Here is a 27,712-nt window from a genome sequence, read left to right on the forward strand (position 1 = left end):
GTCCAACTATTATAAGTGTAAAATATTTAATGCTACTTGATAAACTGCATGAAATTTATTTTATTCTCAAACTTATTAATAATTATGTTAGTTAATTCATGTTTAGTAATAATGCATAGTACTTAGGGATGTATTTTATTTTTAGGATGTTATTACAAAAGTGAAATTCAGGCATATAATAATATTTTTAATTGAATTTATTCACTTTCCATTTGCTCATAGGTCCTTATTTTTTTTAATTAATGGTCCTTAAAAGTCCCTAAAAGTACTTAATTTCCGTGTGCAGAAATGTGTACAAACCCTGCACCTGGTAATGTATATGTTATAGCGTCTCTTTTGTATAGATAGATAAAACAATAATTCTATGAACATAAATAATGGTATAAATAAGGTGACAAATCTTATAAAAATTATAAGAAATTTTCTACGTTAAGGTAGGAAACAGAAGAATTTAACATTCATGATATAAAAACTAACTACAGCTCAGTACTTTTTCATTTAATTTCTGAAATGAATCAATTTAAAAGTGTAGAAAATGTGGCTTTATTGTTACCATGATACCTTACTTTGGAAATTTACTTTTAAATTTAATTTCAGCTTACTGTCAAATATTTTGTTGCGTATCCCTAAAAGGTATGCATATCACATATTGAGAACTGTTGATCTAGAGTCTCCAAATATATTGTAAATTATGGGGAAATTGATATTTGCCTAAAAATATAGATGTACCTTAGTTTTACATCTAAATGTGTTTTGTAAAAGTGATGAAATATTGTGTGATATATCAATTAACAAATTTTTAATTGTGTAATGTTATTCTACAAAGTACAATTATGCAGTGTATTAGTTATCTATGTTGTTAGCAAATTAACATTCAGATTTTGTGTTTATTATTCAAATGAATCTAATTATTTCATTATGTTAGTCTGATCTGGATCTACAAAAATATTTCTTCCATAAAAGTTCAGAATGAGTTTCTTAAATGCATGTTTGGTTATTCAGTAGAGACTTTACTTGTCTTGTACATTTTTAGGCACTATGGTGAATCTCATTTGTTATTCAGTAACTTCCTTCTGAGAAAATTTATAGTGGTTTACATATTTTAAAATAACATAAATAAAAATTCTTCTTTTCTTAAATTTGTCGAAAGAATGTATTATAATTTATTTTTTGTAGGTGTACAAATCAGGAAATAAAGTTGCTGTTAATAAACTGAGTTTGAACTTGTATGAGAACCAAATAACGTCTTTCCTTGGACATAATGGAGCTGGTAAAACAACAACAATGTATGATATATTTCTTGTAATAAAAATATACTTTTCTGGTTGATATTTTTAGTATAAAGGATTATTTTAATGCAACGACTTGTCTTAATTCCCTTTTTTATTAATAAAAATTTAAGCAGCAAAATGCAGTTGATCCGTAAAGTATGTGAAAGTTAAGGTAATCCCACACAGTTCCATATCTATATTTTATCCTAAAAAATTTAAGTTCAGAACCTGCTCCTCTCTAGAAGCCTTACTGGTAACATTAAGAATTAGATTAACACATAGTGTGCATGCATATTTGTTTTATATGCTGTATTCCTGTATTAAATTAAGCCAAAAGAATGTTTCTGAGGGATAAAATAATAAGAAAATAAAGTACATCTATAGTACTGCATTGTATTTATATATAATATTAGTTTAGGTTTTCTTGTTTGCAAGACAAAGTGTCTGTTTGTCGACACTTATGTAAACATAACTTACACATACATAGGACTTACATGTATGTAGCTTATAAATGACAGTAAATATTAGACATATCACTAACATTAGAGATAAAAAAAATGAAAAGTTTTGCAGCAAATGAAGTGTATGAAAAATCTACATTACGTATTAAGCAATTTAACATTTTGTTCAAATGGCAGGATTGTTTTTCTCTTTTTCGGGAGCAATGATAGCATAACTAAAAGCTCTTCATATGCAGATTGCTGAGTTATTTAAATTTTTTTAAATGATGCAACAAAACCAAAGAAATGAAGGATGCCAGAACTTTATAGCAATTCCTCAGTTTACTGAATCGAGTCCAGCATCATAATGTGCATTTTCAGCAGGTATTTATAGCAGCTGAACACATCTTAATTATTGTTAGGGGACTGTGGCATTATTTTAGGAGCTCAATATATATGTGCTGCATTTGGCGGGGGGTGTCTCTCGGAATATTTGTTTATATTTTCATTCCTTAAAAGTTTTTTATGCTAATATGTAGGCAAAAATTTTGTATGGTAATATATAGTGAAATGTACTAGTATTTACATATCTTTCATTGACCCATGGTATACTCAACTTTTTATTCTCTTGTGTTTGTAAATGATATCATTTTTCTGCTATTTTTTTCGCAAATGGCTTTAAATCTCCAAAAAGTTTCCTATATATTTATTTTTTTAAAATTGTTGTGTAAGCAAAATTACTGCATTCAAATGCACATACATTTTTGCATATTTTTTTAAAAAATATTTTGTAATTCAAGGGTAATAATTTTTTCCTGTAAATGTTTGTATTGATAATACATTAATGAAAAATTAGGATTTTAAAAAAGGTTATTTTCATTGCTTAGAAAAAACATTACTTGTTTGTTATTTATTTAACATTATATACTTAATTATCCAAATCTTGTTTTCAAACTAATATTTCAGTAACACCTAGAAATTTGATATCTTAAGATGAGTAATGAGTAAAATGAATAATAGAAGAACGTTTTAGTTAATGGAAAAGGAAAGAAAATTTTAAAAAAGTATTTTTTAATTTATAGAATATTTTTATATTTTTTATATCCAATAAATCCTTATTGAGCATGGATTTAAGGAGTGTGATTTGAATATATGCATTATCTTCATTGTTTCTGTTTAATTTGCTCAGCACTAAAATTTCACTCATATGCAGTTTAACATTTGTTCATCAGTCTTGAATGTTTGCTGGCATCAGCTCCAAATTTGAAGGATTTCTATCGACTAAAAAATGAATTGTGCAAATTGTAAAAGGATTTGGCAGTGAAGAATATTCAGTTTTGGAAGAAGAAGAAGCTAAAGAATTAATTTCGATTGAGAACTAACAAGAGAAGAATTGGATGATCTTATAACACCAGCTCAGGGTGAACACAGTGACAACGAAGTTGATAAAATAAAAAGAAGTTAAATGCATTGTTAAAAATTTACAGTAACTAGCTGGTTTTATACTGAAGATTTCCCTAAATAATGAAGAGTACATTTTATGAAAAGCATTGAAAAAAGCGGGACTCCTTTCCACAAAACGTTTAAAGAGATTGTACTGTACTAAACAAAAATTGTGAGCTTTTCAAAATAATAATTGTGTCTTATACTTACTTATTAAGAAGTAATAAAATTAATATTTGCTTCGATTTCCCTTTTAATGGCAACGATATTTAGATTTTTTTAAATTATGCATACGGTCTTAACCCAAATTTTATTACCCAACACATTTTTTTTACTAAAAGTTAACTTTGCACTTACAATAGCATTCTGCAATGTATGAATGACGTAATCCCGCCTTCGACAAGTGATTTGCATTATGTGCTATTATTTTAACTTTAAGATCTTCATGATTCTAAACTCATCTTTTTCTGTTTCATCACATTTTCTGATTAAAGTCTGAAATGGAAAAGCAAGCTATCTTAAGCTTCAATTACTCAATAAATTAAATAGAATGAGATAAAATACAGAGATTGTTTGCACATTTCTTAAAGGACTTTATTTTGCTATAAAAATTGATTGGGAAAAATTTTTTTAACTGCATTTATGTTTTCCAAAGTGTAAATTATCGCCTGCTACTTGATAATTTTGTTTTCATGCAAAATGGCACTTTTAAAGAAGCAATGGAGAGAAGGCTATGTTTGTACTCTTTCCGAAGGAAATTATTCGTATTTAATCATTAAAAAATGTTGTGAAAGCTATGATTTTTCGGCATATAAAGCAGCGATAGATAATATTGTTGATAAGAAAGTGGAAAAAGTCAGAGTTTGGCTTCAAGGAGAAAAATTGTTCAAAGTACATATCCACGGAAAAAACAGAATTTTTTTATGTTGCAAATGTTCGAACTGTAATTTTAAAAGAAAATCTATGAAGTCAAAGGACAGTTGAATAATTATTAAAATGCTCAATGTCAACTGTAAACAAAGTGATTAATGCTGATTCGAATCTTAAAAAGGCAAAAAAAAAGTAATGTGCATTGTCTTCCTGCATGACATATCGCTGAAAGCAGAATGCACTGTAGAATTCTCTATGAGAAACAATTATTCGAACAAAAATGGAAAAATATTGTCACGGTAGATGAATCTTGGGTATATTTAAATGACTGCAATAAAAAGAGATCCATTTATTATCATCAAAGAGAAGGAAAAAAAAATCTTTGACCATGGTTAAAAGAATCTAAAGAAAGTTTTTCGAAGGGATTTATGATTGTTGTTGGTTTTTGATATAACAACAAATAAAAATTAAAGACAGTGCAAAAAACTGTTAAGGTTAACTCCACATACTATCAGCAATTTTCAAATATGAAATACCCTCTCTTGATCCACAGTGTCATCAATCAGTGGAACTGCAAAGTCAAAATCCATTGTAAATTTTCTGAAAAAAATGGAACAAAAAACAGGTATCAAGATCACATCCTTCACCCATATCTCTACTAAATCTTCTGATCCACGGATTTTTGTGCTTTTGCTCTTTTACAAAGCGAATTGTCCAAACGTCGACCTACAACCCTCCTTGGACAAAGTTTTTCAAGAAGAATGGGTTAAAATACATCTTTTAATACTAAAAAGGCTTTATTGTGCAGTAAATTAATGTAGAAAGATAGTGAAGAGTAACGGTTATCAAACGGAACATTTAAAACACAAAAATTTTAGGTAAACTATTTCTGTAAATGCAATGAAAATAGTCTAAAAAATGTGTGAACAGCCTTGTAACTGAACTAGTTTTCATACGTCAAACAGTTCTTACACTGATTATTACACCTCCTTCACAATAGTTTTATGCTATTATTGTAATGAAAATATAACATTCCAGTAGTTATGAGTGATATTATAATTAATATTAATATAGAATATTCTTATTTATCTATTTTAAGCTAATTTTTTTCCTCTTTAATCAACATAAAATCTATTGGAAATCAATTGTGTGAGTGTTAAAAAACTTCAATTATTTTTGTTGCACTTGATTTTTCACATTTTTCAAAGCTCTAAAAGTCTTATTACAAATTTCTATGAAAGAAAAGATACAGTATGTTCCAGGGTAACATATATTTAAATTTAAAATTATCTCTTTAATTATTTTTATAAAGGGGTAGTTAAAAAGTGAACCGAGAAATTTTTCAAAACCTACCTGTGATTTTTCTTATTTTTTAAAAATTATCTTCTTTCTTTTCAGTGACTTTTTAAAAATTCTTCAAAATATATAATAAATTTCTTAATTAATATAAACCAAATATAGGATTTGATTTTTTAAAGCAGATTAATTTTCTTATGCATTCATTGTGTATTATACTTTGTGTGTAACATTAATTTTGTTTGTATTGAATTTTGAAGTTAATTTCTGTTGTCGGTAGGTCTATTTTAACTGGTCTTTTTCCACCATCATCTGGTTATGCAATAATTTATGGGCATGATATACGAACAGAGATGGATATTATACGCCAGAGTATGGGAATGTGTCCTCAGCATAATGTTTTATTTGAAGAGTAAGCTTTTGTTGTATTTTCTTACATTATTAGAGTTGATTTTTCCTGATTATTATGTATTCCCTTTTTTTATTTTTATTTTTCTGTAAGATATATACTAAACTAAACTCAGTGGCGCAGCAGCCCTTGTGAGCTACGGCCTGCAATGCTCCGAATCTTCTTTCTTGACCTTGGGCCCCGGAGTGTCGCATATGCGCTGAGCAAGTGGTCAGTTTGTCGTAGGCCCCCCGTGGTGTTTGGTCCCCAAGCAAACTTGGTACTCATTTTATTGACCCACTTAAGAGATGAAAAGCTAAATCAACCTTGCCCAGCCTGGGGATCGAACCCTGGACCTGTGGTGCTGCTGCACGATGCGCTAGCGACTTTGCCATCAGGCGGTCAAGATATATGTATATAATTATATCCATGATAAGATTTTTAGAGGGTATGAGTAGAATTATAATGTATGTATTTGTTTTTATGCAGTGCTAAAATAAATAAAACAGAATTTGTTAATACATTGTGTAAAGAATTGCATCAATCCAAGATAGTAATTTTTATCTAAATGAATAATTGAATGCAATATCTGAACAACAACTTAATTGCTATGAGTAACTGCTTATTTGAATGTGAATTTAAATAATATTAGATATGTTTATTCTGGGGTTATTGTAGAGTTTTTATAGGTTAATATGCAGATAAAGAAACGGGAATTTAGCAAAGAAGAATGGTTCAAAGAATAAAATAATTTAAGGAAATACATTCTTAGAAACACTTCTTTTATGATATTTATGCATGAAATCGTACCACAAATACTTAAGCGATAATTGAAAAAATCCTTAAAATAGCAAAAATTAGTAAAATAGATATATATATATGTTTATGTAACTATGAAATCCACAAGAAACTAAAAATAATTAACAACTTTAGTCATTGTTTGAATAATTATACAATTAGTTATTTTATTTTCATATCTCTGAGGAATGTATTACTTTAACATGAGCATATTGTTCATTTAAATCATTTGGAATTTTGTGATTATGACTTGAAGATAATGAGATTTTGTGATTATGATAATTATTATAACATAGCTGTCAACTTCCTTTTTTCATTGCATAACCCCATCTTCCAGTAAATCATTAAATCTCCCAATTTTTAATATTTAGGAAATTGTTTCCCAGCAATAAATGAAATTTATTGAGTTTATGAAACTAAAATTAGGCAAATTCCATCCCCCCACTGCTAAGCATTTTCAGAATCATTTTTCTTATTAAATTTTATTTCATTTGAATTGTATTTTTTAATGACACTTTATTGATCTTTGAGTAGAAGTCTTTGGTCAAAGAACATAAAATTTAGAATATATATTTAATATATTTTATATCAGAATGAAATTGCGAATAGTTCAGTAACCTGAACAATAATTATGAAGTGAATTAAAGTCAGCTTGGAGTTTTCTGATATGCTGCCTCTGTGCAGTGGGGAAACCTGCCGGTTTTCTCACAAAAATCTCCTGGTTTGGCAGCTATGCTATGTTATAAAAATTCATAGTGTGTATATTAAGAGAAACTAAACATTGTATTAATTTCATTTTCATTGTAGCATATTTTAAATATATCATTTCTTTTATTATTGTTTCCCATGCATATTATTTTCTCTTAAAGACTGACAGTTGAGGAACACTTATGGTTTTATGCAAGTTTGAAATCAACCCAAAGAAATGATTTAACCGAAGAAATGGACAAGTAAGATTTCTGGAACTATTTTTAAGTATAGTTTGATGAAGTTGTTATCTAAACACTATTATAGTTACTTTAGGTAATTAATTTTACATAATCAAATTTTACATACTCAAATGCAATGAAATATGCTCTTTTACTTCTACATTTCTTTGCTATGTTAACATTATCCATCTTCTTCTTTCTCAAGATACGAAAGTCACTCACTTCATGTTTAAATGCTTTTGCAAATTCGGTAAACCAATAACAATCTTTAAAAACTGGAAAACGTTTATTATGAATTTATAAAATAAACCTTCGAGGTAATCACAAGCTGCTGATAATTTGCAAAAAACTAATTTTTTTGCTTCTTTCTGTGGCAGAAAAAAAAAAATATAAATATAAATGAAATGGCATATATACATATATATATATATAACATTTAAATTTAATGATGAGCTTGATTATCAAAGTTAATATTCTGTAAATTGAAGTTAGTATTTTTACACTTACTTCTTAATAATCATTCATCGAATGCAGCATTCAGAATTCAAAATTTTAATATATTTATCAAGTATAAATAATAAAATCATTTGAATTTTCATGATATTCTCTGAACTGTTACTCAAAAGTGTTATTCTACATTGTTCTGTATTTTTTAAAGCAGTTTGTTCTGATAGTTGAACCAAAATTAATTTTTCTTACATTATGTAAGATGTATGTCAGTGTAATCTTTGATATGTTTTTCTTCTGGGAGCATTAAATTTCGTTTCTTTATAATAACACCTGGTATATCACTTTGCTTCATTATAAGTAAGTACTTACTACAATAGTTCAATTAATTAAATTACTGTTTAATTTAGAATGATACAAGATTTGAATCTTCCTCTGAAGCGTCACAGTAAAGTGAAGGTGTTATCTGGGGGCATGAAAAGAAAGTTATCTGTTGCAATTGCATTTGTTGGAGGATCAAGAGTAGTTATTTTAGATGAGCCTACAGCTGGTGTTGATCCTTATTCTAGGAGAGCTATATGGGATTTAATACTGAAATATAAAAATGGTAATGCAGGTTAATTTGTTTGTATATTATAGACAGGCCGTTAATATTTTTTTATATGTTTTTGGTTAAAAATATTGTATATTCATGTTTATTACGTAATTTTATTTACATGTAGATTTTTGTAAATATTCAGCAATAATATGCAGGTATTCCTCATGTAATACAGTAAGTTTTCTAATGACATGTTTTAACACAGCTAAAAAATTTCAGGATTCTTTGTATTATTTCTTTTCAACTTTGTACATCATTTAAAATTCTTAGAGTGTCAGTTAATGAGTCTTTTAAATAAATATTAATAATTCTTTTTTTTGGAGGTGGATATTAAGTGGCATCCTGAGAATTCTTACCTCAAAGTTTAAAAAAAAAAAAAAAAAACTTTAAAATTATTTTGTATTGCCGTAATTAGAAGTTCAGATTTTGAACTACCTTAGAAAAGAAAAGTTGTCATACTCTCCAAAAGCTTTAAATCATGAAACAGTTTGGGGATCTAGCATAACAAAAACATGAAAATTAAGCTCATTTTTGAAAAATGTAGAATGAAATGTTTTTATGTTGGATTATTTATCAAAATTTTGAAGAACAAGGCCTTTCATTATGAGTAAGATTTAATAATAAAATATGCTTTTAACAATTCACAGGCTAATAAAAAATGTTTATCTTACATACTCACCTGTAGTATCCTCTCCACCCAACACTTTCTTAAAATTAAAAAAAATTAAATAAATAAAAAATTAAAGAATGCATTTTCATTTATTTGGTCAAGAAGAATGCTTCTTAGTCCTCTCTTGTTGCCTTTTGTAATTTAATTCCATGAATAAGTTAATATTTATTGGTGAATAGAATAATTAATATCTTCTATCACTTAAATGAAGCATGTGTTGTATTTATCTCAAGTAAATTTCAGCATTTTTATTTTTATTTATGTCAGTTTGAATATCCAGATTAAAAAAAAAATAGGAATATGAATAATATGGTATATTAGTTTAATTATTTGTGTCATAAGATGTTATAAACATGAAATTAATCCCTTTTCTAATTATGTAATTTATCAATTAATTTTTTAATCATAGTTACTGAAATTTTTCATTTTATCTAATGACATGAATATGATTATGTTTTGTAACATATTATATATTTTATTATCATGTGCTCAGGTTACTCAATTTTTAATTTTTTTCCTCTCATTACTTTCTTAGGAAGGACAATTTTGCTATCTACACATCACATGGATGAAGCTGATGTGCTCGGAGATCGTATAGCGATAATTTCTAATGGACAGCTACGTTGTTGTGGCACCCCATTATTTTTGAAAAATAATCTTGGAGATGGTTATCATTTGTACATTGTCAAACAGCAGGCTGAAGCCAGTTTTGATAACGGTAAAAATTCTTTTCCATTTTCTAGAGAAAAAATCTTTTATTAATTGTTTTAAAGTACGAGGGCAATCCCAAAAAAAAGGTCTCCTATATTTTTAGATATTCAAAGAACTGTTTATTTTCTATAATTGCTACATCACTTTAAATATTGAAGAATGCTTTATTTTCAACATAATCGCCATTTCGGTCGATGCATTTTTGTAGACGCTGTGGCAGTTTTACAATGCCCATGTCATACCAGCTTGCCGCCATGCCCTTCAGGAAGTGTTGAGGAGCTTCAGGAGCATCCAGATGATCCTCCGATCTTTACGCATTTTACGAACTCAACAACCGCGAAACTCAACAAATACGAACTCAACAATTCCGAAAGTTGAAAAACTCAACTTTCGCGATAGTTTCGTTGGCAATTGACGGCCTCCCACTCCTTTCTTCGTCATGAATTTCAGTACGACCGGCTGTAAACTCTCTACACCTCTTGCAAACGTTTTTGACATCCATGCACGACTGTCCATACACTTCCGTCAATAGGCGGTGAATTTCAACCGGTTTAACGCCTTTTGCTTTCAAAATCGAATAACTGCGCGCACTTCGCACTTGGCGGTAACGTTTATCGGGAGTGATGCTAAAGCAAAGTTTAAAGTTTAAAGATATTAAACATTTAGCAGTGGTAGCAATGAAAGCTCCCTGAGTTATGTTGTGCAGACATTGAAGACAATAAAAGATTTTTGAACTTAACCAATTTATTAACAATATAATAAAAAAATAAAAACACATAAAATAAATTTCAACAATATTAGAGTATTAGGCAGAACATAACATAATCATCATTCATCAAATATTTTTACCTGTACTCCAAAACACTGGCATTCTATACAAACAAATTTAAAAAAAAATGAAAAAGTCCTAAAAAGTGACTATGCCGCCTAAAAAATAAAGCAGGCTACCCATTCCATAAGTCCATAATCAATGGTCAAGAAAACACCTGAAAAATTTAAATGTGAAACCACTTAAAACCGGCCTAACGCCATTTGCACAAGGAATCGTTCCCGCTCACGTATTTTTAATTCCACCCTCCTTGAAGAAATATGGACGCTGCCTACGGTAGTCACTCACAGGACAGCCCCCGGAACTGAAGAACTTCAATCTGGAACCATTATCTTGTAAACCGGAATCAAGGCATCCTTTCACCGGACTGCAGGCATCCTTTGGAAGGGGCTGAAAACCACTCACAAACCAGCCGGGAAACCAGGAACTAGAAGCATTGAACCAGAGCGATGCGAGATACTTATAGCAGAAGTAGGAATGACGTCATCTCATGGCAACCAATCAGCTATCGGCACGAATCGGCTTTTCAGATGACGTAACATTGTTTCGTTTTTGCATCTCAATTAGGTTGAGACAGTCCGTTTTCAATGCAAACAGTGGCAGCAAGAAAAAGAAGTAGAAGTAACTACTATGTTACATTAAAATAAGGACTAAACTAAATAAACATTTCAAGGAGGAGAGATGATGCATTAAAAAGTTTGAAAATAAGCTATATTTTCCAACAAATGCCCTCCATATCGTCATCTCCGACCTGAAATAAAAACCGAATGCCAGTATCTTTACAAAAATTCAAAACAAGAATAAATAAATATCAGAATTTCATTCAGAAATTTTTAAGAACATTTTTCTTTGGGAAAATCTTATCCCATTATTCAAAAATTTTACCGTAACAAGAAAGTCCAACATGTTACAAAACAATACAAAGTCATATATATGATCATACGCTCAATACATTTACCCAGGGCCCTGGTCACTCATACAACATTCTACATTATACAATTTTACATTTACCTAATATCCATCATATATGACTTATAACATATTTTTCAAATTAACAAAACTCTTAATTTAAATACACACAAAAACAAATTTCATAAGAAAATTGTTCCACAAAATTTTACCAGATTATGCTTAGTCAGCGGTTTTGTCATGGGATCAGCCAGATTATCTTTACTTGGGACATATTTTAAATCAAAAATTTCCCTGTTCAATAGATCACGAATGAAAAATAGTTTCACATCTATATGTTTTGTCCTTGAGTTTTCAATGGGTGATTTTGTAAAACATATAGCAGCCATATTATCAGCAAACAATATTGGCCTCGAAACATAGTTACTTGCAATTTTAAACTGAATGCATTCATCCAAAATGTTTTTAAACCAAACTAATTCTTTTGCTGATTCAGTCATGGAGATAAATTCAGCCTCCATAGTAGATAAACTCACTCCCCTTTCTTTAAACGTATGCCAAGATACAGGTGATTCTCCCAACAAAGCTATTTGTCCACCAATAGACACCATATCATCCCTGCTTGAAGCAAAATCCGAATCTGAATATATATTGAGCTTCAGTTCCTTGCATACCAGCTTGAGTTTGTGCTATCTGGTATTGGAAACGTACCCTAAAAGTTTAAGTAATCCTTCCCAGTGAAACTTACCAGGATTGCTTTGGAACTGAGAAAATATATTAACAGCATAAGCTATATCTGGACGAGTACGATTGCAAAGAAACGATAGACATCCCAAAACATTTCTATAAGGATAATTCATCATTTCAGTCGTTTCTTCTTGTGTACTGGGACTTTGAGACTTTGAGTATTTCACACCTTTAACTATTGGAAGCGAAGTAATTTGTATTTTAAAAGACTTAAATCGATTAACTATGTCTTCTATATATAATTGCTGATGAATTAAAACACTATTTTTCCCATATTCAAATTCCACACCCAGAAGCTTTCTTGTTTTACCTAAAATTTTCAAATCAAAATGTGAACTCAGGACTTTTAATATCCTTTTGGCCTGAACTTCACTTTTCCCAAACACAACTATATCATCAACATAAACCAACAGAATGACAAAATCTTTAAAACGATAGACACAATTACACCACTCAAACTTGATGAACCCTAGGTTACATAGTGTTCTATCCAACTCGTAGTACCATAATCGGCCACTCTGATGTAAACCATACAAGGCTCTATCTAATCGACACACAAAAGTTTCTTTATCTCGCTCTACAAAACCCTGTGGTTGGGACATGTAAATTTCCTCTGATAAAGGAGCGTAGAGATAGGCACTTTTCACGTCACATTGTATATTTGCCCATCCTAGGTGTGCAACTAAAAGGGAGAAAAAGAGTCTTATTACTGAAAAGTTGACTACAGGAGAGTAGGTTTCATCATAGGTATCGTATTTAATTTGCCGATAACCTTGAGCCACTAAACGAGCTTTAAAACGAACAATGTTTCCAAATTCGTCACGTTTAATGTTAAAAATCCACCTGCAACCTAGTGGAGTCTTGTCTTTAGGAAGTGGAACAAGATGCCATACCTTATGCTTTCGCATGTTGGCCATTTCCTCTTCCATTGCCTCTATCCATTTAAGCTTTTCTGCAGATTTCATTGCCTGGTTATAAGTGTTTGGAATTGAAACATCTAGTCAGCTATCTCGGGTATACGACGTTGAAGGAGTACCAGTTGGGTCGATTTCACCACTATAAGTATTGCTTCCCTTGAAATCAAACAAGGTAGGATCATACTGAATATTATGTTCAGTGCAATACCTTTCTACATCATTTGGTGATCGTAGTCTTTGATTACACCCCCTCTCAAAATAATACACATCCGTACGAGTGCCGTCTGGCCTTGGAACAGGTTTACGAAGCCAAGTTACTTGTCTCAATGTAGATTGAGTGTCAGTGCCAATTGTGGAAGAAGGTACATTGGTATCGGTTCTTTCCTCTATTTCAGGAAAATAGCCAACTGGAGTGTCAGTAGATTGGAACTCTACCCTTTCTTCAGATTCCAAATCAGGTAGGGTGCCCAGTGCAGCTCCACTGCCACTTTTCTGCATTCCAATCGACTCTTTAAAAGTAGCATTTAGGGTTTCCACTACCTTTTGTTCATTTTCCAACCAAATTTTGTACCCTTTTGTTCGTACACTGTACCCAATCAATCGGCCCTTTGTTGCCTTTGTATCGAGTTTAGAATTTCTTTTAGCCTTTGGAATTCCCACATAGGCAATCGTTCCAAATGCCTTAAGATGACGTACTGATGGTTTCCGCTTAGTGTATAATTCGAATGGGGTTCTATCTTGACCCTTATGACAAATTCTATTAAATGAATATGCAAAATACAATACTGCATCTGACCAAAATTCAGAACTCATTCCACTATCGTGTAAGATTGCACGTACATTATTTAGAGCTGTTTGATTAAATCTCTCACAAACTCCATTCTGTTCTGGAGTATAGACATCTGTAAATTCGTGCTTTACACCATTTTTATTACAATATGACCTGAATTGATCATTATCATATTCTCGCCCATTGTCAGTCCTAAAGTATTTCAACTTAAGGTTCAAAGATCTTTCTGCACGTGCTATATGCCTTTCAAATACTTCAAACACCTGACTTTTCTCCACAATGGGGTACACTACCACATACCGAGAATATTCGTCAATAAAGGAAACGAAATAACGTTCACCATTTTTACCTGGAATGTTAATAGGTCCCCATACATCAGAGAAAACCCTTTCAAGTGGTCTCTTTACTTGAATACCTTCTAAAGGTCTAATCAAGACGAGATTCGTCTTTGCTTATTGATTTGGCAATGTTCACAAAACAAATTAGGTGAGTGCTTTAACACAGGAAGACCTCGAACTGAATGTCTCTTACTAGTCCTGACAATAGTATCATAATTTATATGACCAAACCGACCATGCCATAATTCACTGTTATTATTCTGAACTGCGGATGCCTCAAATTTTACAGATTTGCCCCTCTTTTTGATTATTTTCGGGAACACATGATAGTTACTTCCTATCAACTTAGCCTTGTACAAAGGTGAATTCTCATCATCAGTAACTTTAATTTGCCCATTTTTACCATAAAATCTTGCTCCATTGATATCCACCCTAGGTCCAGATATTAAATTTCGTCTTAGTTCAGGTGAATATAACACATCTTTAAGCAAAATAACCGTATCCCCAAATTTCATTTTAACAGTACCCTTCCCATGAATTGGAAAAGTTACCCCATCAATAGCTACTAGCATATTCTCATTTTTCACAGGAGAAAAAGTATCAAACAATTCACGATTTTTACAAAAATGATGAGATGCAGCCGTATCAAAGATCCAACTATCATCATTTTTTTCCAAATTGTTAACATTGGCTTGAGCTATAAAATGGGACTGTGCATGGGAATTATTACTTTTACTCAACTTGGGTTTATTCTTACACTTAGAAGATGTTTTATTACTACTAGATACAGCTGAGGAAACAGAAGAAGCAGGTGAGGGTGATCTGGAAAAATTACCTCTCATTCTACAGTATTTTTGAATATGACCTGGACGGCCACTTTTATAACACTTGAGCCCTTTAATCTGCTTAAATTTGGGTTCACAGTGAGTACTTTGAATTTCTATAGTCTTATTGAAGTTTTCCCTATCCATCTCTCTTAAATTAAGACGCGTTTCCTCTGCTAGAATTTCAAGTTCAACATTTTTAAAAATGAACTTTTCATCTGGCCACCTCAAAATATTCTGAACTACTTGATCAAATTTATCTGGAAGGAACCTAAGAAACTGGAAACATATATATAAGTCTCTTACAGCCTGATTAATATCAGCTAACTGTTCAGTTACTCGTTTTAATCTAGAAGAAAAGAAACTAATACTTTCATTTGGCTTGATTTTGCAATTTAAGAACTCTGAAAACAGGGACATATGTCTTGACCTATAATCTGGCTGGAAATATTTGGCAAGCGTATTCCATGCCACTACTAGGTCATCAATTTCACATATCAAGTTTCTATATTCAGGGCTTACATTCATATAAATTAACGATAATGCCAATCGACTTCTATTTTGAAAGTCGGCAATAATTTCTTTTGCAATACCCTTAACATCATCTAAATCAGGACATTTCTCAACACCTTTGACCAAAAGCCATGCATTTTTTTCATTCAAGACAAACTTCATATCTCTGGACCAGGTAAAATAATTACATGCATCAAGTTTAGCAATATTATGCATGACACTAACAGTAGCCATATTTGAATTTTAACAAAAACTGCCCCCCAATCTCTTAAGTCCTAAATTAACTTTAAACTTCAAAAGTCTGCACTAAAAATAACTCAGGAGCTACTGGGCCCATAACCAAAATGATGCTAAAGCAAAGTTTAAAGTTTAAAGATATTGAACATTTAGCAGTGGTAGCAATGAAAGCTCCCTGAGTTATGTTGTGCAGACATTGAAGACAATAAAAGATTTTTGAACTTAACCAATTTATTAACAATATAATAAAAAAATAAAAACACATAAAATAAATTTCAACAATATTAGAGTATTAGGCAGAACATAACATAATCATCATTCATCAAATATTTTTACCTGTACTCCAAAACACTGGCATTCTATACAAACAAATTTAAAAAAAAAAAATGAAAAAAGTCCTAAATAGTGACTATGCCGCCTAAAAAATAAAGCAGGCTACCCATTCCATAAGTCCATAATCAATGGTCAAGAAAACACCTGAAAAATTTAAATGTGAAACCACTTAAAACCGGCCTAACGCCGTTTGCACAAGGAATCGTTGCCGCTCACGTATTTTTAATTCCACCCTCCTTGAAGAAACATGGACGCTGCCTACGGCAGTCACTCACAGGACAGCCCCCGGAACTGAAGAACTTCAATCTGGAACCATCATCTTGTAAACCGGAATCAAGGCATCCTTTCACCGGACTGCAGGCATCCTTTGGAAGGGGCTGGAAACCGCTCACACACCAGCCGGTAAACCAGGAACTAACAGGGCTGAGCCTTAGACTTAGACTTAGACTCTATAATTGACCGAGCTATTGCGAAGAGCAATGTTGCCGGTTCCAAAATTAAAGCCCAAGGGCACTTGACATAAATAAATCCGGACGTGGAGAAAATCTCAGATGAGAAAACGGAGATAAGGGGAAGAAGAGAAGTACCAAAAGGAGCAAGACAATCCAATCGGACAAGTTCGCAAAAGGTGAAGAGCGATCATAGCTTTCAAGGAGGACCCAAGACAATGGAAATCAATGACAACAATACGAGAAGATACACTACAGCAATAGTTTCAATGACAAATTCAAATATAATTAAACAACATCATTCATCAATCTGTAGTGCTAAATACAACACAATACAAGACAACTATACAACACAATTTAAATACAATTATTCAACGAAGCAGCAGAAGAACTTCAATCAAAATCAGATGCATTGGAAGTGTAAATAGCTAACAATTGAGGATCTAAGTGAAAAAGTTGTCGTCTCCTCCCATGAAGGTGTGGGCTGCAAGTGGTCTGACGCTTCTATCTTCGAAGAGAATTTCATAATTAAAAATTTGGGAGTAATTAACAAAGTCACATTGCACAGCTTTGTTGAAGAATTTTTCATTAGATCTTCTGATGTAATCTGGAATCGTCTCAAGTTTTAAGTCTCTGTGTAAAAGTTTATTGCGGATAAGATAGTGAGAGTCAGTAATAATGCGCAGAAATTTGTTTTGCACTACCTGTAATTGATGCAGTTGAGTTTGAGTGACCGTGTTCCAAGCAGGAGCAGCATAACAAAGTATCGGTCGAATGCAAGTGGTATATATATGTTTTTTGGTACGCAAGCTAAGATTTGAATATTTTCCAATGACCGGGAGAAATCTGCATATTATGCCCATGGCTTTGCTCTTGACACTATTAATGTGATTAGACCATGTGAGCCTTTGGTTCAAAATAATTCCTAAGTATTTGGCCTTTGTGACCAGAGGAACAGCTTTCTGAAAAAGGTAGAGGTCTTTAAAAGTAATGTTTTTCTTAGTTTTGCTAAGAATTAAAAGTTGTGACTTGCTAGCATTGATTTTTACTCGCCAATTTGTGCACCAGTCTTCTACGGCATAGAGGTAATTTTGCATTTTGTCTATTGCATGATTAGCTTGAATGGATTTAATTGCAATCGCCGTATCGTCAGCATAACATGCTAACAGAGAGTAATTGTCAAAACCAGGGTGAGGAAAATCTGATATGTAGAAAAGATATAGTACTGGACCGAGAATACTTCCTTATGGGACGCTGGATCTTATAGGTCTTGAATTGGATTTTTCATTTCCTTGAGAGACGAAGAAAGTGCGGTTTTGCAAGAAGGAGAAGATCAGAAGAATGAGCTCTCTAGGAAGTCCCAAGTTGATAAGCTTGAAGACGAGCCCCTCATGCCAGACCCGGTCAAAGGCTTTTGCCACGTCCAGCGTAAGGAGTGCAACACTTTGCTTGTTATGGAATGCAGATCCCACAAATTCTACAATTCTTACTAGTTGTCGAGTAGTACTGAGGTTTTTTCTGAATCCGTACTGATCATTAGGTAGCAGGTGAAGAAAAGGTTCCAATCTAGTGAGAATAAGTCTTTCATAAATTTTACCAAGGCTGAATAACAAACTGATAAGACGATAGCCATCAGGCTTGGTCACATCTTTAAATGGTTTGGGAAGAAGAAAGATCTTGGCTTGCTTCCAAGGATCAGGGAAATAGTTGAGAGCAAGACAAGCGTTGAGAATACTAGCGAATTTACAGAGCGATGCGAGATACTTATAGCAGAAGTAGGAATGACGTCATCTCACGGCAACCAATCAGCTATCGGCACGAATCGGCTTTTCAGATGACGTAACATTGTTTCGTTTTTGCATCTCAATTAGGTTGAGACAGTCCGTTTTCAATGCAAACAGTGGCAGCAAGAAAAGAAGTAGAAGTAATTACTATGTTATATTAAAATAAGGACTAAACTAAATAAACATTTCAAGGAGGAGAGATGATGCATTAAAAAGTTTGAAAATAAACTATATTTTCCAACAGGGAGCTCCATTTCGAATGGCTGCCAAGCCAAGACTGAGCATCTAAGCGAAGCGCCTGCGTGCTTATGTGGTAGCGGAGAAGGCACCACTCACAACAGTGTTGCCAACAACCATATTAAAACATTCTCTACATCCCCAAAAAATAGGAGACCTTTTTTTTTGGAATTGCCCTCGTAGTTAAATAAAATAAATTCTCCAAATTTTCATTTATAACAGTGAAACAAAGAATATTAATGTTAGTAGCAGTAAAGTAGAAATATGTGCTACAAGAAAGAAATACAGGAAAAAAATTTCCTGTATTTCTTTCTTGTAGCACACATTCTTTCTTGTAGCACATATTTGTGTATTTTTAATAATTTTTAATTAGATAAATAAATTTTACTTTAGTAATTTTTAAAGGCAAAAAATAGTATACAGTCAAAAATCGTTAATCTGGAGACTCGTCGGGACTTCGGCGATTCCGGATTATAGATCATCAGTTTAAATCTGGTAAGATGGCATGCAGAAATTATAAAATTAAAAATATGAAACCGTAATTTATGAAATAAAGAACAATTATGATCTAAAGGGTATCAAAATTTACAAAAAAAAAAAAAAGCTTCATATTTATTTGTTTACTTTATTAAACATTTCTTTCAATGTAAGTTGTTTAAGTTGCTTCGTTTTTTACATTCTCTTTAATTCTATAAACAGACATACCGCGGCGTTAAAGATAAACAAAGTTTAGATAAACAAACGTTAAAGTTTAGATAAACAAAGGATATGCCTTTATCCATTTTTTGCAGCAATTCCACTTTTTGTTTAATGGACTTCGAAACATACTTTCGCTTTGTAGATCCTTTACATATTAGTAAATATATATCAGAAATTCTATTTGACATAATCGAAAGTTCAAGCTTACTTTTATAAAATTGCTCTAACAGTCTGCAAAAAATAATAAGTCGAATCCAATTCGAAGATAAAGGAACAACGCAATCTGCAACATTAACTGAATTAGATAATTTTAGCTTAGCTTATACCATCTGTTATACATTAAACGCTCATCGTAAACATATTTTCCACACACGCATATTCGCAGCCGTAAAGGTCTTACGCCGCAAAGGCGACGCATGTGCAGAAAGTTTGTAGCTTTGAGGTCTGGATTATAGATCATTCTGGATTATGGGTGTCCGAATTAACGACTTTTGACTGTAATAGAAGCTTCATTAACAAATTACTTTTAAAATAGACCTTTGAGAATAACAAGGATTTTACTCCTGGGTATAAAGTTATATAAATTTTAAACAAATGCTCAAAATTTAATATTATTATTTAAGTGGTTATTCAGAAATCTCATTAAATAAGAGAAATACTTTATCAAAAGCTAAATGTGTTTTATTATTAATAATAATTTATAAATAAATTCCGTCAAGCCTGTGGTATTTATGTAGAGAATGTAAATAAGTAAAAAAATTGTGATTTTTTTTCAAATTTCAGTGTACTCTATAATTAAATTATTCTTTTTATTATCAGATGCATTTGTCATGTTTCTCCATCAGTTAAGAAATATTTCAAAATTTAAGCAAAATTCATGAATTTTGAAATGCCTCAGAAAAACAAGTAATTCAGTTAACAGAAGCATTTACTCTTCTTTTGAAATTGTGTAAATTTTAGTTTTCTGTTAATTTATTTATGCACTTCTAGCTTTATTATTTAACTCTCATTTATCATTTAGCTCTAACTTTGTACTGTATGTCTTTAAAAATACATACAGTACATTGTATTGCAAAAAACATAAAACCATGTACTGTATGTATTTTTAAGGACCAGTAAATCAATTTAATTAACTTTAGATGAGATTAAGTCATATTCATGTGTTTAAAATAAAGAATTGTTGTGCTTAAAAAGGATTATCCATTGTACACAGTTATTTGATTTTAATTCAATAATATTTAATTTTCATTACTATATTGCCACATTTTTTGGTTAATATGTGGTTTATAAACATTAATAGTAAAATTGTAATTAGCCATGGCAAGTATTTCTTTTCTGAAAGCAGACTAAAAAATGTAATTGTCTAATTTGTATTTAGGCAAATAAAAATATTTTATGCATTTTCTTTTGCAGAAATAAAAGTACAGTACAAGTCCGAATGTCCATTATCCGGAATGATCTAAAATACGGACCTCAAAGCAACAAACTTCTTCTTCTTTTTTTTTTTTTTTTTTTTTTTGCTTTACGCGTGCACATTTTATTTTTGCTTCCATAGTAAAATGTGTGGAGATTTTCACTTAAAAATTCCATTTCTTAATTTCACTTTGGCACTAAATAAAATACACCGTTATGGAAAAAAATCATATAAGCATAAATTTTGAGTATCTGCTTGGCATCACATCTCAAACCGAAACATTCACCTATTTTATATCTCTGACGCCGGACTGGCGAGTCATTATTTACTATATTTTGCTTTCAACACCGCATGTTTATCAATACATGACAGCTTCAGTAATAACTGATGCAGTGATGTCTAAACGTTTTTTTATATTAGTACAGTCAAAAGTCGTTAATCCAGACTCATCGGGACTTCGGTGATTCTGGATTATAGATCATCAGTTTAAATCTGGCAAGATGGCATGCAGAAATTACAAAATTAAAAATATGAAATAAAGAACAATTATGATCTAAAGGGTATCAAAATTTACAAAAAGAAAAAGCTTAATATTTATTTGTTTACTTTATTAAACATTTCTTTCAGTGTAAGTTGCTTTGTTTCATGTGATAATACTTTCTCTTTAATTCTATTAAACAGACATAATTTCTTGTTTAGTTACAAAGTTCCGCTGTTCAAGTCCTATAATTGCTGTGTTGAGAATACCGACTATTTGTCAATCGAAATGTTTTCGTTTTCAATAACCTCTGGGTCACTTTCTTCACTATTGGAAACGAATTATAATGATGAGGAACTTGATTTAAATCATATCAAAGACGGAGTACATCAAGATGAAATACTACACTTAGTACGGAATTATAAGCCAAATAAAATAAAAACATCTGCCCTGAAGATAAGGATAGTGCTGACAGATCAACTTCCAATCCGCAGTGTGAAATTGATAAACAGATTTCGGATTTCAAAACATACTTTCGCTTTGTAGATACAAATTACATATTAGTAAATATATATCAGAAATTCTTTTTGACATAATCGAAAGTTCAGGCTTACTTTTATGAAATTGCTCTAACAGTCTGCAAAAAATAATAAGCCGGATCCAATTCGAAGATTAAGGAACAATGCAATCTGCAACATTAACTGAATTAGATAATTTTAGCTTAGCTTATACCTCTGTTACACATTAAACGCGCATGCGCACAAACATATTCACAGCCGTAAAGGTCTTACGCGCACTCTTAAACGCCTGTGCGCATGCACAGAAAGTTTGTAGCTTTGAGGTCCGGATTATAGATCATTCCGGATTATGGGTGTCCGAATTAACGACTTTTGACTGTAATTGAATAGCAAAAGTAAGGCAACCGTTTTTGCTAACATTACGCTTAGCGATGATTATAGATTTTTTAAATGCTCTAAGAAATGTTGATGAAGAAAAATTTAACAAAAATTTCTTTTCATATGCTAAAGATAGATTTTGTTAATGAAACTCATAGGCCAAAATATTACATTTAGTGCTATTTTAATTAAGAATAACTGATATGTTATTCATCTTAAACCCAGAAGTGGCTGCAAAATATGTCGGCACCAAACGGCAGAATTTAGGCAAGACTAAATTTTTGGAATTTGGGGAAGCGCTGTGCGGCAAAATTAAGGGATGAGAAGTTTTTTATGGTTTAGGGAAAGCACTGTGATCCAAAGTTTAGGCGCGTTGAAAATTTCGAACTTAGGAAGGCACTTTGTAGCAGAATTTAGGACCCATAGAGACTGCACCCAGCAGTATATACTGCCGACCCTAGATAAAGCCTTAAGTATATGTGGGAGTTTATTTATTAAGGCCTCAGATTAGTTTCAAGCATGTGCAAGAAATAAACGTAGGTATAGTAAATAATAAACTAATACAATTCAGGCTTAATTCAGTACACAATAGGAGCAACACAAAATTTAGCGAAACATCTTGGCTTTCGTTGTCAATCTTGTGATACACAGCCAGTAATATATAATGGACGCTATTAAGCTAGGATAAAATTATCTGTACTGATTCTAAGGCATTTCAGTTAATGTAGCAGACTGCGATACTCCATAATCTTCTAATTTGATTCAGCTTATTATTTTTTGTAGACTGTTATTACTACAGTAATTTTATAAAAACTAAGCTTGAACTTTTGATTATGTCGAAAAGAGTTTCCAATTCTGGAACTGCCAAAGGATCTACAAAGCGTTTTGATGTGTATTAAACAAAAAATGGAATTGCTGCAAAAACTGGATAAAGGCATATCCGTCTCAAAATTGTGTTAGGAGTATGGCATTGGAAAGTCATCTGTATATGACATAAGAAAAAGGAATTTTTTGAATTTTTGGTGGAAGCAACTTAAACAACTTACATTGAAAGAAATGTTTAATAAATTAAACAAATAAATATTAAGCTCTTTTTTGTAAATTTTGATACCCTTTAGATCATAATTGTTCTTTATTTCATAAATTGCGATTTCATATTTTTAGTTGTATAATTTCTGCATGGCATCTTACCAGATTTAAATTGATGATCCAATATCTGGAAAAATCCCAAATCTGGAATCGCTGAAGTCCCGAGGAGTCCGGATTTTGGACTTTGTACTGTATTTTGTTTAGTTTTAGTACTGCAAAAATAAAAACAAGATTATATATTTAGTTTTAGGCTCCATGTAAATAAAATTAATTTCATTGTTTTATTTAAAATGAACTAAAAATAGATATTTGGGCATACGGGTGTGTAAAATTTCATTGTTCGTTGATATTGAAATGAAATGTGCTTTGAATTTTCATTAATGAAAATAAAACAATAGACATGAAAAAGTAAAATTCTCTCAGATGTATTAAATAAATCAGAGAATAGATAATCCAGTTTTCAAGATTCCCTGATTTTTTGATGGACTATGGTCTCAGTTAATCTACTGTTAAAAGATTTACTGTATTTTTATATAAAATATCAAAATTTCAATATAGCTTGGAGCAAAAAAATATTTTATAATTTATTTCTGCGATTAATTTAAATAACAGTTTACTTAAATGTAGTTCATGATTTTCTGTTAAGATAATTTTTTTAAAAAAGAAAGTGTATAATTCATATTTTGAAAGGTTTAGCATCAGATTATGGCAGTGTTTCATGTCCTTTGGCATTAGTATGTAAATTTCTTGGAATTCTGCTACTTCTGGAAGAAAAATTTTTAAATCAAATTATTAAGTACTCAAGTTCATTACCATCTTTTTCTGAAAATAAGACACTTGTCTTACTTTCTTTTTTGGTCCAAAATACGCGCTAGGGCTTATTTTCGGAGGAGAGCAAAACTAAAAGTATATTTATATATTTTTATTTAATATTTATTTTACACAGAATACAGAAATTTAAATTTATTCAATTACAGTCGTGTCATCTTCTTCTGGAACATCATCATAAATAAAATTCTAAATTATATTCTGATTTTCTTCCAAATCCATTTCCTGTTGAATAATTGGTCCGAATCTCTCATGTCTTGCGATATAGCTATAGTTACATGAATACTTCTTGTCTAAGTAGCCTGTTCGTAGTGCGTTGGAAACATCACTATCAGTTATTTTGTCCCATGAATTTTTTACCCAATTCACAACTTCTTGTAAGCCTGGTTTTACAAAATTACCCCGATGATTTCTCACCATTCTGTTTTCAATATATTCATTGATTTCCATCCGCAAATGATCCTTGAATGGCTTGTTTATTGCAATGTCAAGTGTCTGGAGGTAACCAGTCATTCCTGCCGGAATCATTATTTGATCAATCTTCTTCTCAGCAAGAAAGTTTTTCATGTCTTTAGCACGGTGAGTACTGGCTGAATCCCAAACTAGTAAACTTCTATTCTGACCCCTCAACAGTGGTGGCAGCATAAAATCAACCCACTTTCTTATAACTGCTTGGGTGCACCAGGCTCTTTCACTTTCAATGACATAAATTCCTGAAACACGTTGAATCTGGTCTTTTTTACCTTTAGTGGTTAAAAATGGCGATACTTTCTTGCCATCTAGACGAATCGCCAAAATACAGGTAACACGTGCACTATCGTAACCGGTAGAAGGAACGTAAATTGACGAAGAAGCCTTGTGGTAAACTGTCGTTTGAGCTCCTTGAATACCGCGGTCTCATCCATAGCAACATGTTAGAGAGTTGGTATTTCGAAAAATTGATGCCATCAACAAAAAGCTTAAACGCAAGTGCACGCTTAACAACTTCATTGTCTTCCAGCTTAAACAATGTGGTTGATCTCCTTAGAGACAGTTCATATCGTTTAAGGAAGTTGTCCAACCAGTGTGATGATGCTTTAAATTCTTCTGTGGATATATCAAATTCAGTTGCTGTTTCAAGGGCAAAGTTTTGCATATCAGCCCTGCGCACAACCAAAGCCATTGCTCTCCTGCCTGCAATCCATTCCCAGATGCAATCTTCCAACTCAGAAAATAACGGCTGCTGACCTGATCCAACTCTGTGTTTTTTCTCATTTCCTTGATCCACCAGTTGACACAGGTAATCGTAGTCTGCATGCCATTTACAAACCATATGGAGATCCAGCATCTTCTCTTTACAGAATGCTACAAGATTTACACCCCTGGAGTCTTCCACGATTCCCTTTTTGTACTCGACGGAATAGCTCTTTCGTTTTGTACTCATTTTAACTGGAGTTAAAAATTATTCACCTTATTTCTAAATAAAATTACGTATGAGGAAATAATCAGACTTACAAGACTGAAATGAATGAACGTTGTATACCTGCACTGTCACTCAATGTAGACTGCTGCCTTATGTTGTATTTTTAACCAGTTCGCCGCTAGGAAAATCGCAAACATTTTGTGCCATTTTTCGCATCCAAAGGTAAACTTTTTTGTCTAAAACTGGGCTCAGAGTATTTCTTTTCCCCCTTTCACCACCTGTGAAAGCCTATTTAGAAGTTTTGTTCAAATCAGATTGAACAGCGTACCTCACACTGAAGGATGGTGAATAACGATCCCCTAAGGGGCAACATAAAACACAAAGACTGGTGTAGTCCTTAGAGCAGATATTTTTCCCTTTGCACCCAACCCCAAATCTATTGCAATCTATTACAATGTAAATGAAATTTTTAATTGTCAAGAAAAAGCTTTGTAAAAAGTAAAAATAAGGACATTAGCTAGTATTTGAAATGTCCTTGAATTTTGTTTTATTATTTTCTCGATGGCCTGTAACAAAAGAGAAGAATTGAATCTTTAAGAATTGAAAAGATATCATTCAAATCCCTTTGTTTGTTAATAGAAAGGGAGAAAGCTGTTGTGGATCTCATAAGATGTGTTGAGGGGGTAGCTATTGAAAGAAAGTGTCCGCATCCTTTACTTTCCCGAAACAGCCCCGCTGTGATCCTAATGCGACACTGCTGAGAAGATAAGTAACCCATCAATCACCCCTTTTGATTTTCGACTCATTCTGTGGGTGTTGGAAAAAGGTCGCTGCGACGTATGTGTCTCGGGAGTTATGGTTCAGCCCAAATTTCACCCCGACGAGAATCTACCGACACTAACGGATGACGATGCCTTTCCTGTGAATGTATCTCTCTCGGGGCAAACAGTGAACTGGTTAAGATAAATTCCAAGAATTAATTTGAAACGAACTGTAGAGGTAAACAATTAATTTCTCGGAATATTTTGTTTCAAACATTTCTCTGAAATACGAGTATTAGGAAAGCTAAACATATTATTACTTATACTTAATAAATCAACAGCACTTTTTAACAAATTCTTTTTGTCACATTATTTTAACTAGGGATTATTTTCAGGGGATGTCTTATTTTACAAAAAGTTCCGAAAATCACGATAGGGCTTATTTTCGGAGGATGTCTTATTTTCAGAAAAAGACGGTATTAATGTAATTTTTTTCTTAGTTTTGAGTTTCTCTTTTATTTTATTTAGTTTCACTGTTACTCTTAAGTGTACTCTTCATGTTTTACTTTTTTTCAGAAAAAAATGAGAATTTTGTAACTGCATTTATTACAAAACATGTGAGTACAGCATATCTTGTATCAGAAAGTAAACGAGAGCTGCATTACATTCTTCCTATCAATGAACTTCGTAAAGGAAGTTTTGAAAAATTATTCGATGCCTTGGAATCAAATTTGTCTAGTTTGGGAATTGCAAGTTACGGTATAAAAAATACAACACTGGAAGAAGTATTTTTAAAAGTTGCTGAAAAATCTCAGAGAGATGGTATGAATGTGCTCTTTTTTCCCCCCCCCCCATTTTTTGTTAATAATATTGCTTAAAAGACAAATAAATATCAGAAATCCCTATTTCAGGTTGTGTTGTTTATATATATATATATATATAATTTCTGGTTGTAATGAAAGTTTTCTGCCAAATAATGTTCTTAGTAAAGTTAGAAGCAAAATATAAAAGCAGTTTAGTGTGGATAGTAATGACCACCCAAATCTAGATTTTCTGCAATGTTTAGGAAGTTTTTCAAAGCCTTCGATCTAGAAACTTGGTAGCCACAGCTTCAAAAACAGTTCAACCTCATTTCGCATGTCCTGTACAGAATGGAAGATAAGCACCAGCAAAATGTTGCTGCAGGTGTGAAAAAAGATAAAAGGCCGAAAGAGTGATTTTTGGGCTATATAGTGGGCGTAAGAAAAGACTCCAAAGATGCATAGCACGATTAATAGACATAGTACAAATGTCTTGCTTCTTAGCAAGTTCTTGAGTGGTTGCATACTGGTCTTCCACAAGTTCTTGCAAGCGAGCCTCATTCAACATCAGTAGGCG

At 31.9% G+C, this 27,712-nt stretch overlaps 1 protein-coding gene across 3 annotated transcripts in view; it reads left to right on the forward strand.

The window, feature by feature from the left end:
- Window positions 1–27,712, forward strand: part of LOC118194990 (ATP-binding cassette sub-family A member 2-like) — a 194,361-nt gene that overhangs the window by 81,767 nt on the left and 84,882 nt on the right. For all 3 annotated transcript variants that reach the window (XM_085823222.1, XM_085823221.1, XM_085823223.1), the window contains exons 23-28: window positions 1,177–1,286; window positions 5,601–5,732; window positions 7,376–7,456; window positions 8,293–8,489; window positions 9,686–9,868; window positions 26,912–27,157. In XM_085823222.1, the coding sequence (XP_085679348.1) occupies window positions 1,177–1,286; window positions 5,601–5,732; window positions 7,376–7,456; window positions 8,293–8,489; window positions 9,686–9,868; window positions 26,912–27,157 (949 nt within the window). The remainder of the gene's footprint in view (window positions 1–1,176; window positions 1,287–5,600; window positions 5,733–7,375; window positions 7,457–8,292; window positions 8,490–9,685; window positions 9,869–26,911; window positions 27,158–27,712) is intronic.

This window comes from Stegodyphus dumicola, chromosome 9 (genome assembly GCF_044657685.1).
Source record: "Stegodyphus dumicola isolate Sdum_Otavi_A_Nest chromosome 9, ASM4465768v1".
Lineage (NCBI taxonomy): Eukaryota > Metazoa > Arthropoda > Arachnida > Araneae > Eresidae > Stegodyphus > Stegodyphus dumicola.